Source organism: Ceratotherium simum, chromosome 10 (assembly GCF_057802395.1).
Source record: "Ceratotherium simum simum isolate JZ-2026a chromosome 10, ASM5780239v1, whole genome shotgun sequence".
Taxonomy (NCBI): Eukaryota; Metazoa; Chordata; class Mammalia; order Perissodactyla; family Rhinocerotidae; genus Ceratotherium; species Ceratotherium simum.
The window spans coordinates 83,028,959-83,053,494 of NC_141909.1; the positions used below are offsets into that span (position 1 = coordinate 83,028,959).

At 39.8% G+C, this 24,536-nt stretch overlaps 1 protein-coding gene across 10 annotated transcripts in view; it reads right to left on the reverse strand.

Annotated features, from left to right (window-relative positions):
- The window catches only part of PARP4 (poly(ADP-ribose) polymerase family member 4), a 153,124-nt gene that overhangs the window by 73,546 nt on the left and 55,042 nt on the right, over positions 1-24,536 (reverse strand). For all 10 annotated transcript variants that reach the window (XM_087436343.1, XM_087436347.1, XM_087436344.1 and 7 more), the window contains 6 exons: positions 23,660-23,843; positions 23,316-23,472; positions 21,431-21,555; positions 7,780-7,911; positions 6,880-6,966; positions 689-853 (listed from right to left, as the gene is read on the reverse strand). In XM_087436343.1, the coding sequence (XP_087292469.1) occupies positions 689-853; positions 6,880-6,966; positions 7,780-7,911; positions 21,431-21,555; positions 23,316-23,472; positions 23,660-23,843 (850 nt within the window). The remainder of the gene's footprint in view (positions 1-688; positions 854-6,879; positions 6,967-7,779; positions 7,912-21,430; positions 21,556-23,315; positions 23,473-23,659; positions 23,844-24,536) is intronic.

The following is a 24,536-nucleotide window of genomic DNA, read 5'->3' on the forward strand; positions in this document are numbered from 1 at the left end:
TTTACATGTGTAACTGAGTATCTACTGCGTTCCACAATGAGACTAAGCTGAATGAAACGTCACCAAGGCCCAACATACAGCAGCAACAAGACAGCTGGTGGCGCTCTGGAGTAGAGAGACAGGGCACTTGCTCATGGACTACCGGTAACTTCTAAAATGAAGTTTTAAAGCTGATATCAGGGATAATTTATGACTATTTTTGACAGAGTTTTTCAACTATACATATGTCTATGTGTGTGTGCACACACAGACATATATATGTATCTATACATGCACACACACATATACACACAATTTATATGAATACATACAAAGTAGGAAGTCTGGAAGGATATATACCACAGTGTTAACCAGCAGCTTTGGGCTATCTGTGGCCATGGAATGAAGAATGGTTCACATTTTCCGCTTTGGCTTATTTGCACTCTTTATGCTTATCTAAAGTCTTCATGATGAACGTGTAGTACAGACACAAAAATTAAGTGACTGAACAGAATAAAAATATCATGCCCATTGAGCATATCTATGTCTTTATTTTCATTTTATAAACATTACACGTGCCTAAATGCATAAATGTCAGTAAAACTGACTCTATGCCAAAAAGATTAGATTATTTTAGATATTTTTTCTTCCTTACGCATAAATCACACACACAAAAAGCTTCTTTAAGTCTTATCATGAGCATGCGTACCTGAATGTTTTCATTCAAAGCTTTGTCCTGTTGCCAGGGTGCTACGGTGGCGGGCATGAAGAAGACGGCAACAGTGCCTTGGATGCTGAGTTCTGTGATGTAGGTAATTTTGATAAGGACCTTAGCCTTAGGGGGTAAGTTTCCAACACTTACAGTAAAAATATCCTGAAATAGAAACATATTACTTAGCCTGTAACTCAAAAGCATATCCATTCTATGCTAGTTAATCCTTCCTATTACATAAACCACTTAAATTACAATCTGCCAGATTCTTCCTCAGAAAACGGGAATAGAGCGTACAAGACAAGCGCTGGTAAAGCTAAAGGAGGATCCTGGAGCCATTTCCCAATGAGGGGACAGTGTGATGTCTACGGGGGCATAGCAGGATCCTGCCCTGACTGGGGAGCAGCACCCAGTGGCCTCTCTGCACCAGAGGCCCCACGTGCAGGACTCTGCCACACAGACAGTCTCCACACAGCCCCTTCTTGAAGGACCGGTGGCCTCTCTGACTCCACAGCGTCCAGCACCAGTTCCACCAGTGGCTGTCCAGCTAGACCAGTTTTCACTAAGCTTGGCCCTCACTTAATTCTTTTACCCTATAGTAAATTCATCATTTTATTTTTTAGAAAAGTATTTCATTTTCTTTTAATGGGGTATTGATAATCACTGCATAAGGAGACAACCTCATGACTAATCAGGGCAGAAAAAACAGAGGCTAGATGTATTTTTACTGATACCTACACAGAGAACCTCTTAAGACCTCCAGTCACATCCTCCATTCTACTTGATCATGCTGCCATGAAAAGTCAGCATGTTTAGATTCGGAGTGTATAATATTAATGATTAATATACATTTAAGAGATAAATTATTACGTTTGACATCACAAATATCCATTTGCAGGATGGGAACAAACAATGAGAGAATCTTATTAAACAGTTTATAGTGCTTGCCCTTAAAAGAAGTGCATAAAAATCTGGGGTTCATTCGATAGACTGGCACTTAATAGTGTGGGGTTGCAGCTCTGTTTCTGTGTAGGATATATATGGACGCAAGATGTCATTTCCATTATAAGAAGCCGGATAATCTACAAAAGTGTAACTTGTCTTGAACTGTCAGAAAGCTGAATTCCAAAGAGTGACAAGCCCCTCTGAGGACAGATGGGACACGCGAACTGAGTGATTTCCTACAGGCTAAGAGTGGGCTAGCATCTGGTCTAGACTGACAGGGCGTTCTCGACACAGGGGAGTCTGCACTCATTCAGAAGCTTCTTTCCACCAACGCTGGAAAGGCAGCCTCTCTCCAGCCTTGGTTTTGGCACTGAGATTTTCTCTTTATTTTCCCATTAACTCTTTATCTAACCTTTTCTGTTACTTCCTCACTTAAATATTTGGGATTACAAGCTAGACCTCTATCATTACAAACAGCAGATTAAGAGTTATGAGTCAGATATGTACTGGCTGCCATGGGAGCAGAAAGCAATGGCACCCAACCTTTCCTGGGGGGTGGCAGGAAAAGCTTTAGTTTTCCCTTAGATGAAGAGATGTTTAAGCTAAGATTTTAAAAATAATTTTTTTAAAAAAATCAAGCAAACAAATGGAGTTAGAGCATTCCAGCTAGAAGAACAAGGGCCTCTGCAAATGGCATTATGTTTTTGGGAACTATGAATACCTCAGGCTGATTGGGGCATGAAGTGGGAAGAAGAAAGTAGTGTGATGAGATTGAAAAAGTGGCAAGACCACGCCTTGGAGGGTCTTCCACACCATATTAATGAGCCAAGGGGACAATGACAGGCCCCAAATTAAAGTAACAGTGATAGGAACGGTGCTGACGTTGGCAGATTCCACAGATATCTAGTAGGAAACTTCAATAGACGATTAATTGGAAACGAGTAATGGAGGAGAGGGAAAGGAAGACATGAAGGATGACTCTCAGCTCTCCTACTTGGCTGACTGGGTAAATGGTGACACCATTGTTAAGACAAGGAAAACGGGGAGGAAGCAGTCTGGAGGGGAATGGGCTGAGATCATCTTTAGACACATTACCAAATAAGTATGTGGTTTTTAAAATATATTTTTATTTTTAATTATTTATTTCTTTTAATGAATACTCTACCCTGTTCTTTTTAACCTGACTTCAAAATGTATTAAATGAAAGATTAATTTATGTATATACTAAAGGTGGGCCAATATAAATTTGAGTCTAGTCATTTAGACAGACTATTTTTTGTGCCTTAACCCAAGGAATCTTAGAGAAAGAAAAAACTAATTTTAAACTAAATTAGACTTAAGCTTCCTTAAGTCAATGAGCTAGGGAACTTTCTCTAGGTATGGCAGCTCAGATCCCTTTCTGCTTCCCCCTTTACCATTTAACACTTAAAGGTAGGTGCTCCTGGGCTGGCCCCGTGGCTTAGCAGTTAAGTGCGCGCGCTCTGCTGCTGGCGGCCCGGGTTCGGATCCCGGGCGGGCACCGACGCAGCGCTTCTCCGGCCATGCTGAGGCCGCGTCCCACATACAGCAACTAGAAGGATGTGCAGCTATGACATACAACTATCTACTGGGGCTTTGGGGGGAAAAAAATAAATAATAAAATCTTAAAAAAAAAAATAAAAAGGTAGGTGCTCCAGGGCTGCATTCCTGGATAATGCCCAGTTTGCCACTATGCCATCTCAGGGACTTCCATGATGACTCCCAGAGCCCCACGTCTAGTGCAGACCTCTCTCCAGAGCTCCTGACTAAATAACCAGCTGCCTCAGACACCTGTCCCCACCAGTCTCTTAAACTTATTATCTCCTCGTGCCCTCATTCCCTCCATACCCACATAGAATCTGCTCCTCTCAAATACCTACCTTGATGAACACCCACATCAGAATGGTCCAAGTATCATTTTTGACTTGTCTCTCTGCCACATCCTCCCACCCTCCAATCTTTAACCAGTGCTGCACATTCTACCTAAAATCTTCACATCTTTTGTATCTTTTCCATTGCCACTGTCACTATTTTAGTTCAAGTCCTCATTATACCTCTTGCCTAGATTACCACAATAGTCACCAACTGGTCTCTATTATGGACTGCATGTTTGTGTCCCCCCAAAACTCATATGTTGAAACCCAAACACCCAATGGGATGGTATCAGGAGGTAGGGCCTTTGGGAAGTAATCGAGTTTAGATGAGGCCATGAAGGTGGAGCCCACATGATGGAATTAGAATCCATATAAGAAGAGAAAGAGACTAGAGCTTGCTCTCTCTGCCCTATGAGGAAACCAGGAAGAAGATCTTCATAGGAATCCAACCATGCTGGTAACATGATTTTGGACTTCCCAGCCTCCAGAACTGTGAGAAATAAATTGCTGTTAAAGCCACCCCATCTACGGTATTCTTGTTATAGCTGTCCAACCTAAGACAGTCTTCCCTGCCCCAAGTTGTCCCTCAGAGCACTCCAATCTTCTCATTACCACTGAGTGTTCTTTCTCAAAGGCAAGTCTTACCAGTGTTACTCCAGCCAATCCAAAATACTTCTATTTTCCCAAGGAATTGTGCTCTTTCAGGTCTCTTAACTACCTGTACACGCATGTTCCCTCTGCTTGCAAGGCCCTTACTTCTTAATTTTTCTGGGGAATTCCTACTTATCTTTCAAGACTGAGCTTGAGGGCCTTTGTCCTGGGGAAGTCTTCCCTGACTGTCTACTGCCTCGTTGTGCCACTACCACATTCAATACACGTCTCTGTACTGCATGTGTCCACACATCACACTGACTTGTTGAGTTTGCTTTCCACACAAGACTCTGAGCTCCCTGTGGGACCATCTGTTAGTTTTCAACCACTAGCATCCGGCACAGGTACTAATGTTGGTTTAGTTGTTGAACTGGAGAAAGGGGTAGTCAACAAGTCAAACTGCAGGGGGTCATTAGGGATGGCTGTTGTCTGGCATTTGGGAGACTGCAGGAAACCTTAGCGGGAGCATTTCAGTGGCCTGATGGGGGTCACTGCAGTACACTGAGGAGTGAATGGTAAGTAGGAAAACAAGTAAGTCTTGTGCTGAAGGGAAAGAGAGTAACGGGGTGGTCATCTGAGAGGAGAAGGAGAGATAAAGGGAGGGTCTGCTTTATTTTTTAGAGTAGATAGGGCAAGAAGAAAATGCAAGCAATGAGGGAGAAATTGGACATACAGATGAGAGGAAATAATCGATGGAGGAAGTACTAGGAAAAGGTTACATGAGAAGGGATTAGCACTAGCAATAATCGGAGGGGAAGGGGGGATGAAACTGAGGATATCATTTTTGAGTTGGAGGGAAGGAAAGCTAAAGGAATTTGTGATTTATAATCATTTTTACTTGAAATAACAAGAGGGGTCACCTATTGATAGTAGCGGAAATAGAGATAAGATTGCTAGTTAAGGAGAACTATAAGGGATTGAAATAGCTGCTGCTGAGAATGAAACAAAGAAGCTAACCGGGGAGAAGAAAAGGACTGTGGATGAGCAGTGAGAAGACTCGCCACAGGGAGGAGTGCGGGGTCTTCCCTGCAAGACACGCTTCTGCCAACTCGATCCGCGTTTCTGATATAATGTCTGTAATCTCAAGTATCCCCACACAACATTCAATCCCCTGGATGTCTAAAGCCAACTGGCTAGTCTTCTGATAGTCGGGAACATTATACATATATATAGCATAGATATACAATATATATAACATTAATTAATATATATAACATTAACATATATAAAATATAAAAAATATTACATTGTTAGTGCTATATATATTGTGTATATATATATAGTGTATATACATGTATAATGTTCCCGACTATCAGAAGACTAGCCAGTTGGCTTTAGACATCCAGGGGATTGAATGTTGTGTGGGGATACTTGAGATTACAGACACTATCAGAAGACTAACAAATAGATAATATGTATTTACATAATATATTAAACATATAATAATACATATATAATACGGATATACTAATTATTGTATTTATTATACAATAATTATATATAATCATTATATATTATATTAATAGATATTAATATAATTTATATAATTACTATATTAATTTATGTTATTTATATATTATTATATGATTATTATACATTATATTATTAATATAAAATATTATAGTATGAGAACATTATAGTCACTGGATGGCAAACTGCATTCTTAGAGACCCAAAGGCTCTGGTTAGCAAAGGTTCTGACCAGACTTTACCCACAGTTAATATCTTTTGTGATATTCTGTTCTCCTGTGGATCACATTTCTAGGGAACTATGTTAGCATCAAGGAGGAAACGTGCAGACCAATTCATTTATAACAATAACCCCACACCGTTAAGTGGCAGCCTGTCAAGTGAATGCCAGGCTTTTGTACATACGCTTCGGCTGGAGGGTAGTGTTATTAACTATTTAACAATGACCTCTTCCTTGCTTATTCCCATTCTGCAAATAGATATCTTAGATGTCAAAAGTAATAATTTATCCCTTAAATCTATATTAATCTTTAATAACTCCCCCTTCAAACATTAAATTTTCACACTACTAGGGCAACATGTCATCCTCAGAGAGATATCTGAAGCACATGGCCTTTCTTTAAAAACAACTGAAATATCTACACTAGAGATAGTGGTTAGGAACCAACTGCATGCTATCTAGTATCTGCCAAAGGCATCACAGGCACATTTAAAACATCTTATATTTAAGAAAAGAAATCTAGTGGACATGATAGTGTTCCTTCTTCTAGATTCTTCACATTCTATCCCTATGAAAGCAAATAATCAGAAAGAAAAGAACCTGGACCTATCTCAGGACCCTACAGAAATGCCTCCCTGGGTTACGATTTGGTGAAAATTGGATAAATTGTTAGGTGAGCTTGGTTATAGCAAAAATGTAAATATATTACAGTCTTTGAGCAGAAGATGAAAATTATGTATCCTAAATGTTTTCCTTTTGTTGTCACTTCTGGGAAACTCCATTCTCAATGACTGAGTTTGGTAATATTGAGGCCATTTCCTCCTTTATTTAGATGAGTCAAATGGGTCTGATCAGCTTGACCTCCCCTTGCTCACAGCAAGTGAAACTCTAGGGCCTAAAATAGCAAAAATTATCCTAGTTTCTGGTATGAATTTCATATTTCAAATAATTTTCCAACTCTTTTTCCCTTTCTAGTTAGTATGCTAGACTAATGATAAATAGCAAACTTACAGGTGAATCCTGATCCATCAAGTAAGCACCATGGCCTTGACTGACTGCTTTTCTGTATTCTCGGTGGGCTGCTTCCTTCTCTTTAATCTGGAAAAGATTATTTTTATACCAGTCATGATAAGAATAGTGATTTCAGACTTTAATAAGGAAAATTTCATCAATGTTTATTAAAAGCCAGGCAAAAACAGAAAACAAAGAGTCTAAGATGAACGGAAACATATAAAGTGATCATCAAAATGCACTTATCTAATAAGAATCTGAATCTGAATCAGAAAAGGCCAACTAAAGAGGCTTCTTTTTAAGTTGAGACCAAAATATTTCAGAGTCAATAGTGAAAAAAAAAAGTTTGATTGGGACTTCACGTTGAACAAAAAAAACAATAAATTAAGGTTATCTCAAATTTAATAAAATGTGAATTATTATTGCAACTGTGGGCCAATCCTTAGAATAAACAAAGAATGAATCAACTGTTCTTTCTTTTGGTACAATTTTTCTTAAAAAGTCACAACAAGAGCCTTCATTTTAGTTTGACTTTTACAGCAGAGTGCAGAGAATCAGTTTTCGCAAAAAATATATAAGGGCTTCACCAATTTTCCAGGGTGCCTCTGTTAAACTTTTGATATCGAAATCACTCTTTTTTGATAAGTGTCTAGGCAAAGAATTTGCAAGGCACTGACCAATGAAAACTAGACAGGTATGGACAGAAACCAGTCAATCAGGGAGTGATGTTTGAGTGGAGGCTAATCGTATAAGTGCTTGGTTTTTCAAAGAATATTTTGGTTTTATGATAAGGCTGCTACTCAACCTTATAGCTATGGGGACTCAGATAATGAAGATTTGGGTAATTGGGAAACTGACCTTGAAACCAAAGAGCAGTCACAATGCATTTTCTCCCCTTACCTCTCCTACTATGTGCTTCCCATTGATGAACGCTTCAAAACCACACACGGCCGCCTTATCATCCAAAGGAAAAATATATTTTGCCTCAATGGGCACATGATTTTGATTTGTGTATGTCTGGAAAACAATGACCTGAAGAAGAAAAAAATCCATATATTTGATGAAACCATATGGAACAACACTTGCAGGAACAACTATTAATGAAAACTATTATGCATATTTTCTTTAAATTCCTAGAATTTTTATCATGTCCCTCAAGTTCCCAACCCTGGCTTCAGGAGTTAGAGCATCCTACCATTGCAATGTAGAGTCCACATCACATGATAAAATGCACCAGCAGCCTGTTTAGGTAGTTCATACATGCCTGGCTGGAATAAAAGTCACTAGAAGAAGCATTACAAACACTGGCTTAACAGAAGCAATGCAGCTTTCATTAAGATGCCGAAAAAATAGCCCCTTTTATGTGTGGGCCTTGGTGTCACATGGGCTCAGAGACTATTCTAGAAAAGTTCTTCTCTCTGGTCTGCTTTCAGTTCTTGGCATTTCCTCCTTTACCTCTTTATACACAGCCCTCTGGCAGCTTTTCTCATCATCCTCATCTCTTCCTGTCTAGCTGACTCCTGACCCAGTCTTTTCCACTGCTATCTGCTGTCTCTATCATTATCAGATTAATTTCTAAATGGACCATGTTTATCATATCACTCCCTTGCTCAGAAAAAGGCTAGAGTCTTGAAATATTTGAAAATTTAAAAAAAAAAACCTTAGATGTGTAACAAATAGCAAAATTTTAACCAAGGGGCCATAATAAGGCAAAAATATTTAATTACTTGTAATCAATAATCTCTGAGAAGAGACTGAAGTGAAAATTGAAAAAAAAAAAAAGCAAACCAAATTCCAAAAAGCCGTCTACAACTGAATTTACTGTAAGCTGGGCTGCCCCCAGGGTTTGTGGGGCACCAGAAAAAAATTTTTAAGGGGCATCTCTCTACTTAAATAATTTGAGTCTCCCCCAATAAGCTGGTCAGCACCCTCCAGGAGACCCAATCTCTTGCAATTCTGCAAATGAAAGCCTTGCTGACTGGTGGCAGCCACCCACTCACCAGGTGGTTCCCCTAGAACTGGGGACTGGCCATGGCCCAAGATGATCCCATAGGCTCAAATCCTGTTCTTGGGTGTCTGGGTGACCCTTAGCAACGATAGAAGGTTAGAGAGCACCCGGCAGAAGAGAACTGGGCCTGGAGGCAAGCAGATTACTGCCTGGAAAGATGTCACACACTTTCCTCGTGCACAGAACTCCCTCCATCCCTCTCTTGGACATCCACAGTTTTACCAAACCCCTCAAAGGCCCATAGGCTCAACACATAATTGATGAGTAGGATCACTATTTAACTGTATCTTGGTTTAGGTAAATGTTTTCATCCTACTCTGTCAATGTCCTGCCTGCATCTACTAGCAGTTCTGTCTTTGCATATGAGTTCCCAGAGGTCAGGCCTATGTCTGCTTCATTCTCTTTGCACATCACATTGTACGATGGGCACTCAGAAAGTAAGAAATTTTAGATAATGATGATAAAAGTACTTTTACTAGGACTTAGAAGAGAAGCTAATACCCTGGAAAAATTTTTGACATCTGAATTTTCCTCCTTCAAACAAAACCATTATTTTAGTTTAGTTTAGTTATTAAATTAAAAACATTAAACTCATTCCAAGAAGAGTCAAATGTGTGAGCCATGAACATACAAATTCCCTGCTGTTAGGCCTCTACTTGGACACTCAAGGTCGATCTACAGGCCAGCTGTCTAATCACAAATTAGTGAAAAATTCACTGCTAAATCATGAATTAGTTTTTGGACAGACTTCCCCATTGAAAAAGCCTCGTCAGGTTTGAAATATCAAATGGTGCAAGTTGTCCAATCCAGAGTAATACACGGAGGACAGGTGCCTCTCCTTGAACACAATCATCTGTGTTTATGCCCACTGTATGTGACAAAATGTCCTGGGCCCTTTACATTCATTATATCTAATAGTCATAACACTGATGGGCAGATATTATTATTTCTATTTTACACGTGAGGAAAGTGAGACACAAAAAGGTTAAATAACTCCCCCAAGATCGCAGAGCTGGAAAAGAATGAGCAAGGATTCAAAGCTAAGCCTTTCAAACTCCAAATCCTTTGCTTTATACAATCCATACCACAGCATAGCAGTTAATTAGGAACCTGGACTCTAGAAGCAGAATAATCTGAACTCAAATCTGTGCTTTATCATATTGTTTAATGTCTCTGAGCGTCACCCTCCTCATCTAAACAACGGGCATAATCATAGCACTTACCCTAGAGTTTTGGGGAGAATTAAGCACAGCGTGTGAAAAACTCAACCCAGGACCTGATTCATAGGAAGTGGTAACCATTGTGGTCATAGCTCCTAAATGGCTCCAAAAGGATTAGCATATGTAGAACATTTCCCACAGGTCAATATCTGAGTCTTCCCAAAGACTATGACGTCCCCCTAAGCTACTTCAGGGATGTGAGTATGGACCAGATTGGGCCCAGGGGGTAGTGATCAGATATATCCAAACTAGTATAAATACCATGAGTATGGTAAGAAATTTTCACATATTGAGGTATATGGGGTAGCTATTCTGGATTAAACCTGGTTCAGTTGGAACTAAAGCAGCCTGACTTACAGCCTATCAAACATACACTGTACATCTGCTTTAACCATTAAAGTAAAGAATGCATTAAACATTATCTCAAAGTCAAAGAATGCACTCTTTGAAGATAAGGATGCATACTTTCCTACAATGCCAGTATGGGTAATGCCGGTATCAGTACTCCTGAAGATAAGTTTCCTTTATTGGACATTAGGGTCATGCTGACCTGCTAATCTGCAACTAAATATCTCTTTGAAACTTTGATGAATATGTATCCCGAATACATATTCAAGATGAATACATATGTTCTTTGTTCTAAAAAGGTATAAAACTGTACTGAAAACCATGCTTCTCTGGAGCACTTTCTTCCTTTGTGAAAGCTTCTCTCCCAGGTTATAATCCTCAACTTGGCTCACATAAAATTCACTTTCTCTCTCTTATCTATAGAATGGTTATTGGTTATTTGCATCGACATTTCTTGGTGTAGTCAGCAGGATTTCAGAGAAACCCACCTGAGACCACCTGAAGTCTACTTTGAACTGGGGCTTGGTACCAGCATGGGCCCCCTAAGCCCCTCGGGCTTCACCGCACTCTTTGGGCACCTCGGTAAGTTCTCCTGAAATCTGGACCTCCTTATTTAAGTCGAAGATCCTAACTTTCACTTGAGCTGTTTTAAGTCATAAGACTAGGTGTCTTAAGGGGGTACCAGGACATACCCCAGGTAAGAGGAACCTAGGGGGAATTTCCTAGGCCGGTGGAGCCTAGGGGGAACTTTGGAGTGAATGGGGCAGGCTGACCTTTTTACTTTGGCTTTAAATTGGAAAGAATTGTGTCTACAAAGTCTGAACAAATTGTTTAAAAGCAAAATGAGAGAGTGAACTCGTTTACCTCAGAAGACAAAGAACACAGCTCCTTCTAGCCATAAGGCATTCTCAGGTGACTGAGAACCTAGTGGGAGTGTCTGAGGTTGAGCCTCATAACGTGCAGCGGTCTCATAGGGAATTTCATCATGATCATTCACTTTAAGTAGCTGATAGCTCATCCAGGAATGCACAAATAAGGATTGGTCATTTAGTGCTCGCAGCCCCCATGGTAGTTTTAAACTGCTGGCGGGAGAAACTGAGACACATAAAAGAGAGTGTCCATGTACTTTTAGGAAGTGACACTCATAAGCAGCATACTTCTGACCACTACACTGTCCTTAGAAATTGTTCAGACTTTATATTAAAACAAAACTGAAAGAAAATGGGAAATCGTGCTTCGAATATCAAGAAGTTCCTGAATGGGCAGCCTCCCCCTGGAACTCTGTCTGGCTTGATGTACAATATGTATGGAGCTGATACTTGCAAGTGCTTAACACAATGGGGATAACTATAAATGGCTGGATATTTGGACCAAGAGAACCCAGGATAATTTGAAATTACAGTGGCCATTTTGGGGCTCCTTTGAACTTCCAAAACTTGTCTCTTTGTGCACCAGATTTAAGAGCCTTGGAACAGACATATTAAACGCAGTCTTTCATCTTTAAAGAGTCAAGTGGGCCACCTTCAAGCACAACTACTCAAAAACTAAAGGTTCTGGAAGTTGTAAATATTTACAAAGAACAGCAAAATCTTACTAAGCTTGTTTAGTGTCCTGAGAGCTTGGCTTGATAACAAGTCAGGTTGGGGGCCCCAAAATATGGTTGGACAAAAATGCAGTTGCACCCCATTTGCAGTCAGCTATGGTCAGACAGAAATGTGGGTTGCACTCCACTAGTGGCTAGGTTCTATCAAACTGCTGCCAGCCTCAGGGGAATTACATTGACCATTGGAAGGAACATTCCAATTAGATAAGATCACTTAAGAAGTGCACTTAGGGGCAGGCCCCGTGGCTTAGCGGTTAAGTGAGAGCGCTCCGCTGCTGGCGGCCCGGGTTCGGATCCCAGGCGCACACCGACGCACCACTTCTCTGGCCATGCTGAGGCTGCATTCCACATACAGCAACTAGAAGGATGTGCAACTATGACATACAACTATCTAGTGGGGCTTTGGGGGAAAAAAAGGAGGAGGATTGGCAATAGATGTTAGCTCAGAGCAGGTCTTCCTCAGCAAAAAGAGGAGGATTAGCATGGATGTTAGCTCAGGGCTGAACTTCCTCACACACAAAAAAAATAAAATAAAAAAGAAGTGCACTTAAAAGCAAAGCCTTCAAAATTCCAAAATAAGCTTATTGAAATTTTTGTGGCAAAAAGATAATAAAAAATTAAGTTATAAGAAGTACCTAAAAGAAAAGTCTATCAAGTTATGGCTTTACAGACACCCCCATAATCCACCTTTGAAGGAGGGCCTAATATGAGCCCCTTCCAGAGTTGACAGGATTCAGAGATTTTCCAGGAAACTGCTATGTTATTTCCTTAAACAGTCAAGGGGAAACTAAAATTAAACAGAGTTGTTTAATGCTGTCAGGAACAGTTACTGTTTGTCCCAGCTGAAACCTGACAAGATATTTGAAAGGATTTAGTAACTTATGATCAGAAATTTGGCCAAATTGGAAGCTGACATTCAAAGCCTGATAGGAATTTTTTTTAGGCCTTCTTCCTTAAATTAAGATAAAACTATGTACCCAGAGGGAAAAAGGAAGTTAAGGATAATGTAATTGGATGTGCATGTCAGTCCTCTGATAAGTAACTAACCTCCCTTGTTTATCTCAAAAACTTGTTACCTCTCCAGAGCTACTATCTAGACCATCCCAGATTCCTAAGACTGAAGAAATAAAAGGGGAAAAGAAGCTTTTAAAGATGCAGGCTGCTATGGAAGCACCCTTGCCCAAAAATCTAAGGAAAATTTAAAAAACGGAGGCTATAAAATCTTTGTTTGCATCTATCCGTGTGTTTATGTGTGTGTCTATATATGTATCTTGTAAACATGTTAAATTTTTCTACCTCCAGATGGTATTATTAAGACTAGTTTATAAGAGGGCTCTATTTAACTGGCTTAAAGTAAGCACTTATATAAATTACTTCTAAATAAAAAAATATATTAACCCAAATGAATTTCAGGATCACATGATCTAGTAAAATATTCAGTATTAAATGTTTTGTGCCACACTGAGAAATTTTCTAGGAGGAAGCATATGTTTCTAGACAGTATTTGTGAGCCTGCCAATACACAGGATACTAACGCAAAATAATAAGAAAACATCTCTGTATACAAGAAAAGTAAGATGTACGTTTGGAGATTTCTTTTGTTTGTTTTGTTAAGAAAGGTAAATTTGTCCTAAATTACTAAGAAGGAGGGAAGACATGGGACAAATTCTGAATGTAAAAAAAGAAAGTTATAAAGGTTTGTGGAAGAAGAACCCTGAGGAAAGAATTTTGTACATGGTCAAGTTGGCTAAGATTAAAATAAATTTAATCAAGTGAATAAGTTTTAATATCAAAAGTAAGCTGGTACAAAAATTAGAATTTGGTTTTGTCTCTTAGAGGATAATTTTCCTGGACTTTTAGTCTTCTTAGGAAAGGTTTTTCCTTCACCTTTGAGTAAGTCTACCTAAAAGGCAAGGATTCTATATTTTGTCAAAATAATTTCTTATGTTCAAAAAGCTGAGGTGTCTCTATTAAGAGAGCTAAGGTTTTTTTAAAAACTTTTCACCTCTCTACGATTGCCTTTAACATCTTCTGTCGTCACTTTGGTTAAATGGATAATTAAGCATTGTTTCACAGTGACCTATGATCCTATTTGACCAAGTGTTTTAAAACCTTTTGAGGGGCCGGCCCGGTGGCACAAGTGGTTAAGTGCGCGCGCTCCGCTGCGGTGGCCCGGGGTTCGCCAGTTTGGATCCCGGGCGCGCACCGACGCACTGCTTGGCAAGCCATGCTTTGGCGGCGTCCCATATAAAGTGGAGGAAGATGGACACAGATGTTAGCCCAGGGCCAGTCTTCCTCAGCAGAAAAAGAGGAGGATCGGCAGATGTTAGCACAGGGCTGATCTCCTCACAAAAAAAAAAAAAACAACAAACAAACCTTTTGATATTTTTCACATATAGCCCCAAAATTGAAATCCTAAATAAAGTCTTTCTTTTGACCTAAAAGTCCCTGGGACTTCCCATAGAATTTGTTCTCTCTTCCTATAAAGAGGGAGATACTAAACTAATTAGGTTTATTTGGTATATTAAGTTGCATGGGAAGCATTGTCAAGTAAATGATGATAAACCTTCTTAGGTTATACTGTGTGGATAAATATTATTAATATAAGTGTCCTAAAAATTATACAAAATTCCTGAAAATCTGACATGTCCTGATATAATTCTAGTCATTATCTTAAAATGCCATAATCAAATTTCCATTTCAATTGCATTATAATATAAAGTCTTTTGTCATTTACAGACAGTTACTGCTTTACTCAGATGCTTTTACAAATATGTTTCATCTTCAGAGAAATTCATGGCAAGGACTCTGATATTTACTTCAGAACACAGGTTTCCGATGAACTTTCAGATCCTAAAACTGAACTGGATAAGTAATTACAGAACTCTAACGGAGAAACTGATGGCTTCAGAAAACTGCTAAGAAAAGAACAATTGAGGGTATTTCTAGGACTGACAGGATACTGCAGAATTTGGTTGCCTAACTCTTCACTCATTGCTCAACCTTTATATTTATTATTTAAGTCTGATCAGTCTCATTTGATTGAATGGACCTTGCTTCCAGCACCACAGGAGGAAAACGACCACTAATGCATTTTATTAACAGATTACCTTCTTACTCCTAGGAATGACCTACAAGAGACTCCTATTGATAATGCTGATCTAATTTAGTTTACAGATGGGTCCTGTTTAAAGATGAGCAGGGACACTACGGGGCTGGATATGCGATAACATACACAGTAGACATAATTGAAAGCTCTTATTTACAGGGAATAAAATCAGCACAGCAGGCCAAATTAATTGCCGTAACTCGAGCTTGTCAACTAGCTAAGGATCCGATAGCTAATGTTGATACTGACAATCATTATGCCTTCGGAGTGGCACACAACTTTCGAATGCTATGGAAACAATGAGGGTTCTTAACCTCTTCAAGACAACCTATAAAAAATGGGAAACAAGTTGCAGAATTGTTAAATGCTATACAACTACCAAAACAATCAGCAATTCTTAAAATACCAGGGCATTCCAAATCCGACCATCTTGCTGATGCTGATGCTAAGCAGGCAGATTTAAACACTTATCCTGTCCAGCCCTGAGAATGCCCACTGTTCTCTGTTAACCCTGATAACCCAGTAAGAGATTTCCTTCAACATGCTCAAGAAATCACCATGGAAAAAGAGAAACAAATATGGCAACAAAGAGGGGGAGTTTTTGACTTCGCTACACAAATATGGTTTGGATCTGATTGAAAAAAAAAACCCTATAGGACCAGTTGGAGCACAATTGCTATTACTCCAACATGTACATCATTTAACTCACTGGGCACCTGAAAAGAAGATTTTATGGGGAAAACAATATTTTTGGAAACTTTGTTCCACAGCAGCTCATAAAGCCTATGCTCATAGTACTGTACGTAGTACTGTCTTAAATATAATCCCAGTAAACCACTTTGTGAGTCACAAGGTGACTTTCCCCTTTGTAAGGGATACTTTAAGGTATGGCAATTGGACTTTGTTCAAATGTCACCATCTCAAGGATACAAATATATCTTAGTAATGATTCGTATGTTTTCACATTGGGTTGAGGCCTTTCCTTGCAGAACAGCAATGGCTTTAACAGTAGGTAAATTGTTATTGGAAAGGATAATTCCTGTTTGGGGAATTCCTACCAAGTTACACAGTGACCAGGAAACCCATTTCACTGGACAAGTAATTAAATCTATCTGTGACATTTGGCCAACAATGCAGCACTTCCACTGTGCTTATCATCCCCAGTCCTTAGGATTAGTGAAAAGAACTAATGGCACTATCAAAACTCAATTGGCAGGGCCGGCCCCGTGCTTAGCGGTTAAGTGCGTGCTCTCCGCTGCCGGCGGCCCGGGTTCGGATGCCGGGTGCGCACCGAGGCACCACTCCTCCAGCCATGCTGAGGCCGCATCCCACATACAGCAACTAGAAGGATGTGCAGCTATGACAGACAACTATGTACTGGGGCTTTGGGGGAAAAATAAATAAATAAAATCTTTAAAAAAAAAAAAAAACTCAATTGGCAAAACTTTCAGAGGCATTTAATCTCTCATTGCCAAAAGCTCTTCTGCTAGTGCTGCTCAATCTTAGATGTACACCTTTTGGTAAACATCAGCTGTCTCTTCTTGAAATAATAACATGATGCCCTATGCAATTAGATGAGGGAACGTATGAATCAACTTTGCTCAAAGGAGATATATTACATTATTGTCAGGGTCTTTTTGAGGCACTTAAAAGAAACGAAAGGTTGGTAGCTGATTCCTTTCACAGCAAGCTCCCATGAGATGAAGACCTTAAGGATCATGGCCTACAACCTGGAGATTTTGTTTATTGGAAAAGGCATCAAATAAAAGACTCTTTGCAGCCCCATTGGAAAGGACCATATCAGGTACTTGTAACCAATCCATGGGCTACAAAATTAAAGGGCATAGACTCATGGATCCACACTTCTCATTTAAAAAAGGCCCCTCCACCTGAGTGGATTTCAACTCCTGTTTCTAACACCTGACTTTGACTGACCCAGACAAATACCTCCAAACTAGGATGAGAAGAAATTTATTACCATTGTTACTATATCTGTTCTATAATTGTTATAAACAATGTAATCATAAGAAGTTACATAAAAGCACATGTGCAATGTTTGTGCAACAATCTAAAAATAATTGACAAATTATATGACCTATAAAATGCTACCCCTGTCAATATATACCTCTATGCTTATCCACTATATCCACCTATTCCCCCCACAACATGGATAACTGGACAAATTAATGAAATAAAAGCCTACCACCGAGGGACATGATGGACCCAGGGCAGGCAGCAACCACCCTGGCACCAAGAGACAATATTTTGATCATCAATGCTTTCTACTGAAAGATTATTGATCAAAAGGAGAAACTGATAAGAAATTTTCACATATTGAGGTATATGTGATAGCTATTCTGGATTAAACCTGATTCAACTTGAACTAAAGAAGCCTGATTTATGGCCTATCAAATATACATTGTTCATCTGCTCCAGCCATTAAAGAATGTACTAAACATTGTCTCAAAGTCAAAGAATGCACACTTTGAAGACAAGGATGCATACTTTCTTTCCTACAATGCCAGTATTGGTGCCAGTATCAGTACTCCTGAAGATAGGTTTCCTTTCCTGGACATGATCAGGGTCATGTTAACCTGCTAATCTGCAAGTGAATACCTCTTTGAAACTTTGATGAATATGTACCCTGAGCATGTTTGATGTGTGTTCTTTGTTCTAAAAAGGTATAAAACTGTACTGAAAACCAGGCTTCTCTGGAGTGCTTTCTTCCTTTGTGAAGGCTCCTCTCCCAGGCTATAATCCTCAGCTTGGCTCAAATAAAATCCACCTTATCTCTCATATCTATAGAATGGTCACCCGTCATTTGAGTCTACAGGCAGCATGCTCTTTTCCACCCCACCATGCCCCATTTTCCCAGTTTAAGGTGATCACTACAATTAACCTGATTTCCCACTGAAGGGATAGGAATATTACAACACTGGACTCGGATGTTCTTATTTTCCTAAGAGGTCTTTACAGTTGTTCAATGCAATCTTTAGTGTTAGAAGCCAACGATGAGATCAAATCTTAGAAAACAAATTCAGTTTTAGAATATTGAGAACTTTACAAGCTTCACCACATCTGGCCACCTACCTGCATGTGTGCCCATGACCTCTACCTTCTGTCTTGTGACCACGGATGAACAAGCTTCTGGTTGGGGCCAAGAACTGCACCTGAAGATTAGCCCTCACATTCTCCTGCCTACAAAAGGATGCATCTCTAGCAAATCCCCCCTGTGATATTGTGATTTATAATAGGAAACATATATTTGGTCTTAGAACCCATTTTTGGTACAAGAGCTCCTAAAACCCTTTGCAATTTCCTAAGTGATAAAAACAATGTAGGTGTCTTTTGATATTCATAACAAACCCCTTTGCACGACACCTGAGTTTATGTTAATGAGGTGATTTTTGGAAAACACCTAAGGATGCGGGCTGTTGCCAGGAGAATCAACCAGGTGATTAGAGGGTTAGAATTTTCAGCCCCACTCTCCAACTTCAGGGGAGGGGAGAGGGGCTGGATATTAAGTTCAATCACCAATGACCAATGATTAATCAACCATGCCAATGTAATGTAGCCTCCATAAAAACCCTAAAGGACAGGTTTCAGAGAGCTTCCAGGTTGGTGAACACATGGACATATGGGGGACAGTGGTATGCCCAGATAGCATGGAAGCTCCGCACCCTTTCCCACATACATTGCCCTGTGCATCTTTTCCATCTGGCTGTTCCTGAGTTATATTCTTTTATAATAAACCAGTGATCTAATAAGTAAAATGTTTCTCTGAGTTCTGTGAGTCACTCTAGATTATTAATCTAACCCAAGGAGGGGGTTGCTGGAACCTCTGATCTATAGCCAGTCAACCAAAAGCATAGGTAACAACCTGGGACCTGCAATTGGCATCTGAAGTGGTAGGGAGGAGAGCAGTCTTGTGGGACTGAGCCCTTAACCTGTGGGATTTGATGGTATCTCCAGGTAGATAGTGTCAGAATTGAGTCAACTGCTTAGTGGTGTGAAAACACACACATATTGTACTCTCTCTATTGGATCATCAGAGTTTTTCTCTTGCACTGGCTCACATACATGTTATGATTTCCTACATCGTAAAAGAAAACACTCTGACCCCACTTCTCTTCAGCTACTGTCCCATTTTCTCTCCTCTGTTTCCAAATTCTTTCCTTCCATTCTCTCTTGAACTGACTCTGATTAGGCTTTTACCCTCACCACTCCATCAAAAAGGTGATTGTCAAGGTCACCAATGATCTCTTCATTGCTAAATCCAATGGTCAAGTCTCAGTCTTTATCTTACTTGATCTATCAGCAGGCTTTGACAGAGTTGACCATTCTTTCCTCCTCATTCAACTTCCAGAGAAGCCGGTTTCCCTTGTGTGTGTATCTCACTGGCTGTTCCCTCTCAGTCTCCTTTGTTGATTCAGCCTCATCCCCCTGTCCTCTAAATGTTGGTCTTCTCTTCTCTCTCTAACTGATTCTCTTGGTGACCTGATGTGGTCTCATGGTTTTAAGTAGTATCTAAATACTAGTGACTCCCCAATTTATAACTCCCAGCTGGAGTTAACTCTTCGCTGAACTCTAGACTCAAATGTCTAGCTGCCTATTTGGCTCTTCCATCTGGCCATCAGCATCTTACATTATATGGCCAAAGATGACCTCCTGATAGTTCCCCCACTCTACCCTCCTACTGCCTTTCCCATTTCAGTAAGTGCAAACACGTTTGATCCTTCTGGCTACTCAGGCCAAAAACCTTGGCGTCATCCTTGACTCCTGACTTTCTCTCATCTTCCATATCCATCAGCGAACCTTATTGGGTCTACCTTCAAACCTTTGCCAGACCCAATGACTTCTTACCACCCCCACTGCTAACATTTTGGTCCAAGTCACCAACATCCTTGACTGAATTACTTCAATAGTTATGTACTTTTGATGCTGTGGTATGCTCCCAGATGTCCCTTTCAGGACCAAGGCTTCTGGGAGTGTCATGTGCTGAGTTCCTCCCCAGACCTGTTTTCGGCCAAAGGTGAACCGTCTCACTCAAGCTTCTGACCCCTCCCCAGCGGCAGCCACATCCAATGACTGGTCCCTGTGGGAGCACAAAGCCCAGCCCCCTCTCCTCATCTCTGAAGGGCTACCCCGGCTTCAGAGATCGGCTGAGGACTCTGGTACGCCTGTGTCATGTTCAATGTCTCCTTCTGCCAGGTCCTGTCTCCCTCGCTTTCTTACAGGTGTTGCTTCCGAGGGCACTTCTCAACAATCTTCCTGAAAACAAATTTTCATCTAGAGTCTGTTTTACAGATGACTTGACCTAAGATGTCTCCTAACTTCAGACTGTCCTCAACATGTTGGCTGGTGTGACTCTGTGAAAATATAGGTCTGATCACATCACTCCTCTGCCAAACCTCTTCTCAAGGTTTCCATTTCACTCAGAGTTAAGGACAGTATGTCTTGTATCCTGATGTGAGCTGACCCCCCCCCCCCACCTCTCTGACTCAATCTCCTACCATGCTTCCCCTTTCCAGTCTCCTCCACCACAGTGGCTTCCTTGATGTCTGTTGATCACATCAGGCTTGCTCCCACCTCAGGGCCTTTGAACATGCAGTTTCCTCTGCCTGGAATGAGTGTTCCCCAGACGTCCACATGGTTTAGTCTCCTACTTCCTACACATCTGTACTCAGATGTCACCTTCTCAGTGCAGCCTTCCTTGGCCACTCTATTTACAAGTTCAAACCCCTCCCTCTTGTGCAGTTCCTATTCCTCCTTGCTTTGATTTTCTTCTTTAGCACCTATCACCATCTAACATATTATGTACAGTCATGTGCCATATAACAATGTTTCAGTCAACGACAGACTGCACATATGATGGTGGTCCTCTAAGATTAGCACCACATAGTCTAGGTGTGTAGTAGACTATACCATCCAGGTTTACGTAAGTATACTCTGTGATGTTTGCACAATGACAAAGTCACCTAATGACACATTTCTTAGAATGTGTGCCTGTCATTAAGCAACACATGACTGTATCTTATTTATTCATCACGTTTATTGCCTAGTCCCCCAATAAAATGTATTCTCCATGATGGCAGAGTTTTTGTATTGTTTGTTGCTTGTTCAATGCCTAGAGCCTAGAACAGTCCCTGTTACGTAGAATTTTAGAAATGCACGTTTTGTTTAGTTCATGTAACTATAATCACATTCTCATTTATGATCTACGTCCATTTAGTGTAAGTATCGAAAAACCACAAAGAGCATACCTGGGCTACAAAGTCTATAATTTTCCCCTTGATGTGAACATCCTCAAGAGGAACTGAATTCCCAGAGGTATCCTGAAGGCCAGACTTGATGTTGCTGAAAGGTTTGGTGTCTGGTAACTGGTAATCTACGTATTAAAAATGATAATGTTAGCTTTCAAAACCATCCCTGCACTCTCTATTTTTGTTACCTTGATCTTTATTCCTTCCCCTTCCCTTCATACACTATATTTAGGAAAAATGGACAAATAGCATTTTATGATTTTTTTTATTTTTTTGAAAGGATCATTTTTTTTTTTTTTTTTTAGATTTTATTTATTTATTTTTCCCCCCAAAGCCCCAGTAGATAGTTGTATGTCATAGCTGCACATCCTTCTAGTTGTTGTATGTGGGACTCGGCCTCAGGATGGACGGAGAAGTGGTGCCTCGGTGCGCGCCCGGGATCCGAACCCGGGCCACCAGCATCGGAGCGCGCGCACTTAACCACCAAGCCACGGGGCCGGCCCCCATTTTATGATTTTTCAATAGGCAATTCTGAGAAGTAAGTGAACCCACATAGAAAAATGGGGGCAGCATTCTCAACAGATACACTTCTGCCTTTTTAATCCAGACACTTTGAGGAGTCATCTTGAAAATTTAGAGTCACGCTATTACTTGAAAGATATAGATTTAAACGTACACACAAGTACACAGAGGTCTTAAGAATATCTAAATAAGTGTGGCTTAAGCATGAATCTAGATATCTGCATTCCGGGCCAGCCCGTGGCTTAGCGGTTAAGTGCATGCGCTCCGCTGCTGGCGGCCAGGGTTCACATCCCGGGCGCGCATCGACGCACCGCTTCTCCAGCCATGCTGAATCCGCGTCCCCCATACAGCAACTAGAAGGATGTGCAGCTATGACATACAACTATCTACTGGGGCTTGGGGGGAAAAAATAAATAAATAAATAAATAAAATTATAAAAAAACAAAACAAAACAAAAATAGATATCTGCATTCCCTGACTTGTAATTTTGAATTGGTTAGTCACTGTTATTTATTGTGCCACAAAAGCATGTTGGAGCAATATGAGATTGCTTAGACTTTCAGTGCAAGGAAGACTAAATCAAACTCTTAATACAGCATATAAAAACACTCACGTGCTAAACGTACTACGTGGTACAAAAATATTGATATGGTTAGATATATAAATATATATTCTTTTGCCGGACATCTCATTTAATGACTCCCAGAGAAAAAACGGGAGTCATCTTCTCATATATGAAATCATACGTTTCTGATAAAAAATAATTTGATGACAGTTAAAAATGTTAATGCGTTTTTACAATGCTATTAATTAATATTATAATAGTTTGGGCTTGTGATTCTCTGAGAAGCTATCATCCTCTCATATATTTGTACTACTAATATAGAAGCTGCACATTACAGTTTTTGGAGTACCTTCATCTAATGCAGATAGTGATCTCATACGTATCAGAAAGAAATTGAAGCCCATAAAGGTTATGCAATTTGTCTAATATTGCACAGCCTAGTAAGTGGCAAGTTGACACTTGAACCCAAGGTTCCTGATTCTAAAGCTGTGGCTTCTGTCTCTTCCACCCACCCCCATCATACCTTTTGCACTCTGACATCTTAAACTGGTTCCGTGGGTTTTCATGTTGATGAACAAGCTCAACTTTAGCGTGTTAATGAAGTAACGTGTAATTTTGAGATCATTTAACCTCTCTTAAGCATCCAGTTTTTATTTTTACAAAATAAAAAAGGAAGTAAAATATTTATGTATGAGGTCATAGATATAGTTACCAAACATGAATATAAACTGCACTGAAAATATAACGTTTGAGTTCTATAAATATCACATAAAACAGCATTCAAGAAAATTGTCTTACCTTCAACCTTTGAGAAATTTGAAAACTCAGGTCTGTGTTCCTCTAATTCAGTACTGTCACAAGGATGAAAGTCCTTTATTTCATCTCCAGGTATGCAAAATTTAATAATATACTTCATTTTAACCTGATTGGTTTTATACACAACAAATTCATCATCCTAGAGCCAACAGAAATTAATAGGTAGCAAAAAAAATCCTCTATTGGCAAATGTTTTCATAAAAGCAGAATTTCATGTTTGCTAATTTAGAAAATATTGAATTCAGACAGTGGATTCAATAATTATTTAAACTTAAGCACATTTAATAAAAGCAGGAGCCTCTCTGCCTGTTTCTTGATATAAATACCTCGAAGTCCGTGGGGATAGTGGCTGTTCCTGGAACCCCATGGACACTGTCATAACCTGGCGGTGCTTCCATTAAAGAGAAGTCTTTCTTGTGTAAGTCCACACACTTCCCAAGGGCGACATCACAGATGACCAAGAGTCTAGTGCCATCTGTCTCTCCCGGGTGTGAGTACTTAATACTTGTACTGCATGTGAAAGGAAATAAGCACACATTTACAATTTACAGTTACATGGCAAAAATACTTTATTATATGTATAGGATATATTGTTTAAAAGACTGCTGGTAGAATGTTCCAAATTTTACTGTTATTGAAATATCTCTGAAGATTCAATTTAGAACTTTATTATTCACTTACTTATTTAAAATCTTAATGTAACAACACGTATATTGCCCTTCTGTTGCGCTAGGCAGTGCTCAAAGTACTTTGTTCTCTGAGAGAGGTGAATTCCACTGTTTCCCCAAATCTTTATTAGCTACTAAAATATACATTTTGGTACAGTAAACACCAGAGTGGTGAAAAAGCAGGAAAAAACCCCACCAAATTAATTAAGAAAAAGTAGATTAATTATCTGCCATAAAGTTCAGAAAGGACATTAAATACCAAGTAAGTAAGAACTGGTCAAAGGGAAGAAGGTACTGTATTCCCACACAGCCTTCAGAATCCAAACGGAAAAACAAAAATTTCAAATGACACCTAAATGAGAAATTTTGTTTTAACTTTCTTCAGGAATCAGCAGCTTTAATAAAGCAACTTTTGCTACTAGGAGCACAGGCTAGCACACCTTTGGGAGCAACACTTTTTGGACATACTTCTATTTTTCCAAAGATCAAGACCAAAATGGAAAAGCGTTGCCTGATGACCCTTTGTTCTAGCCCC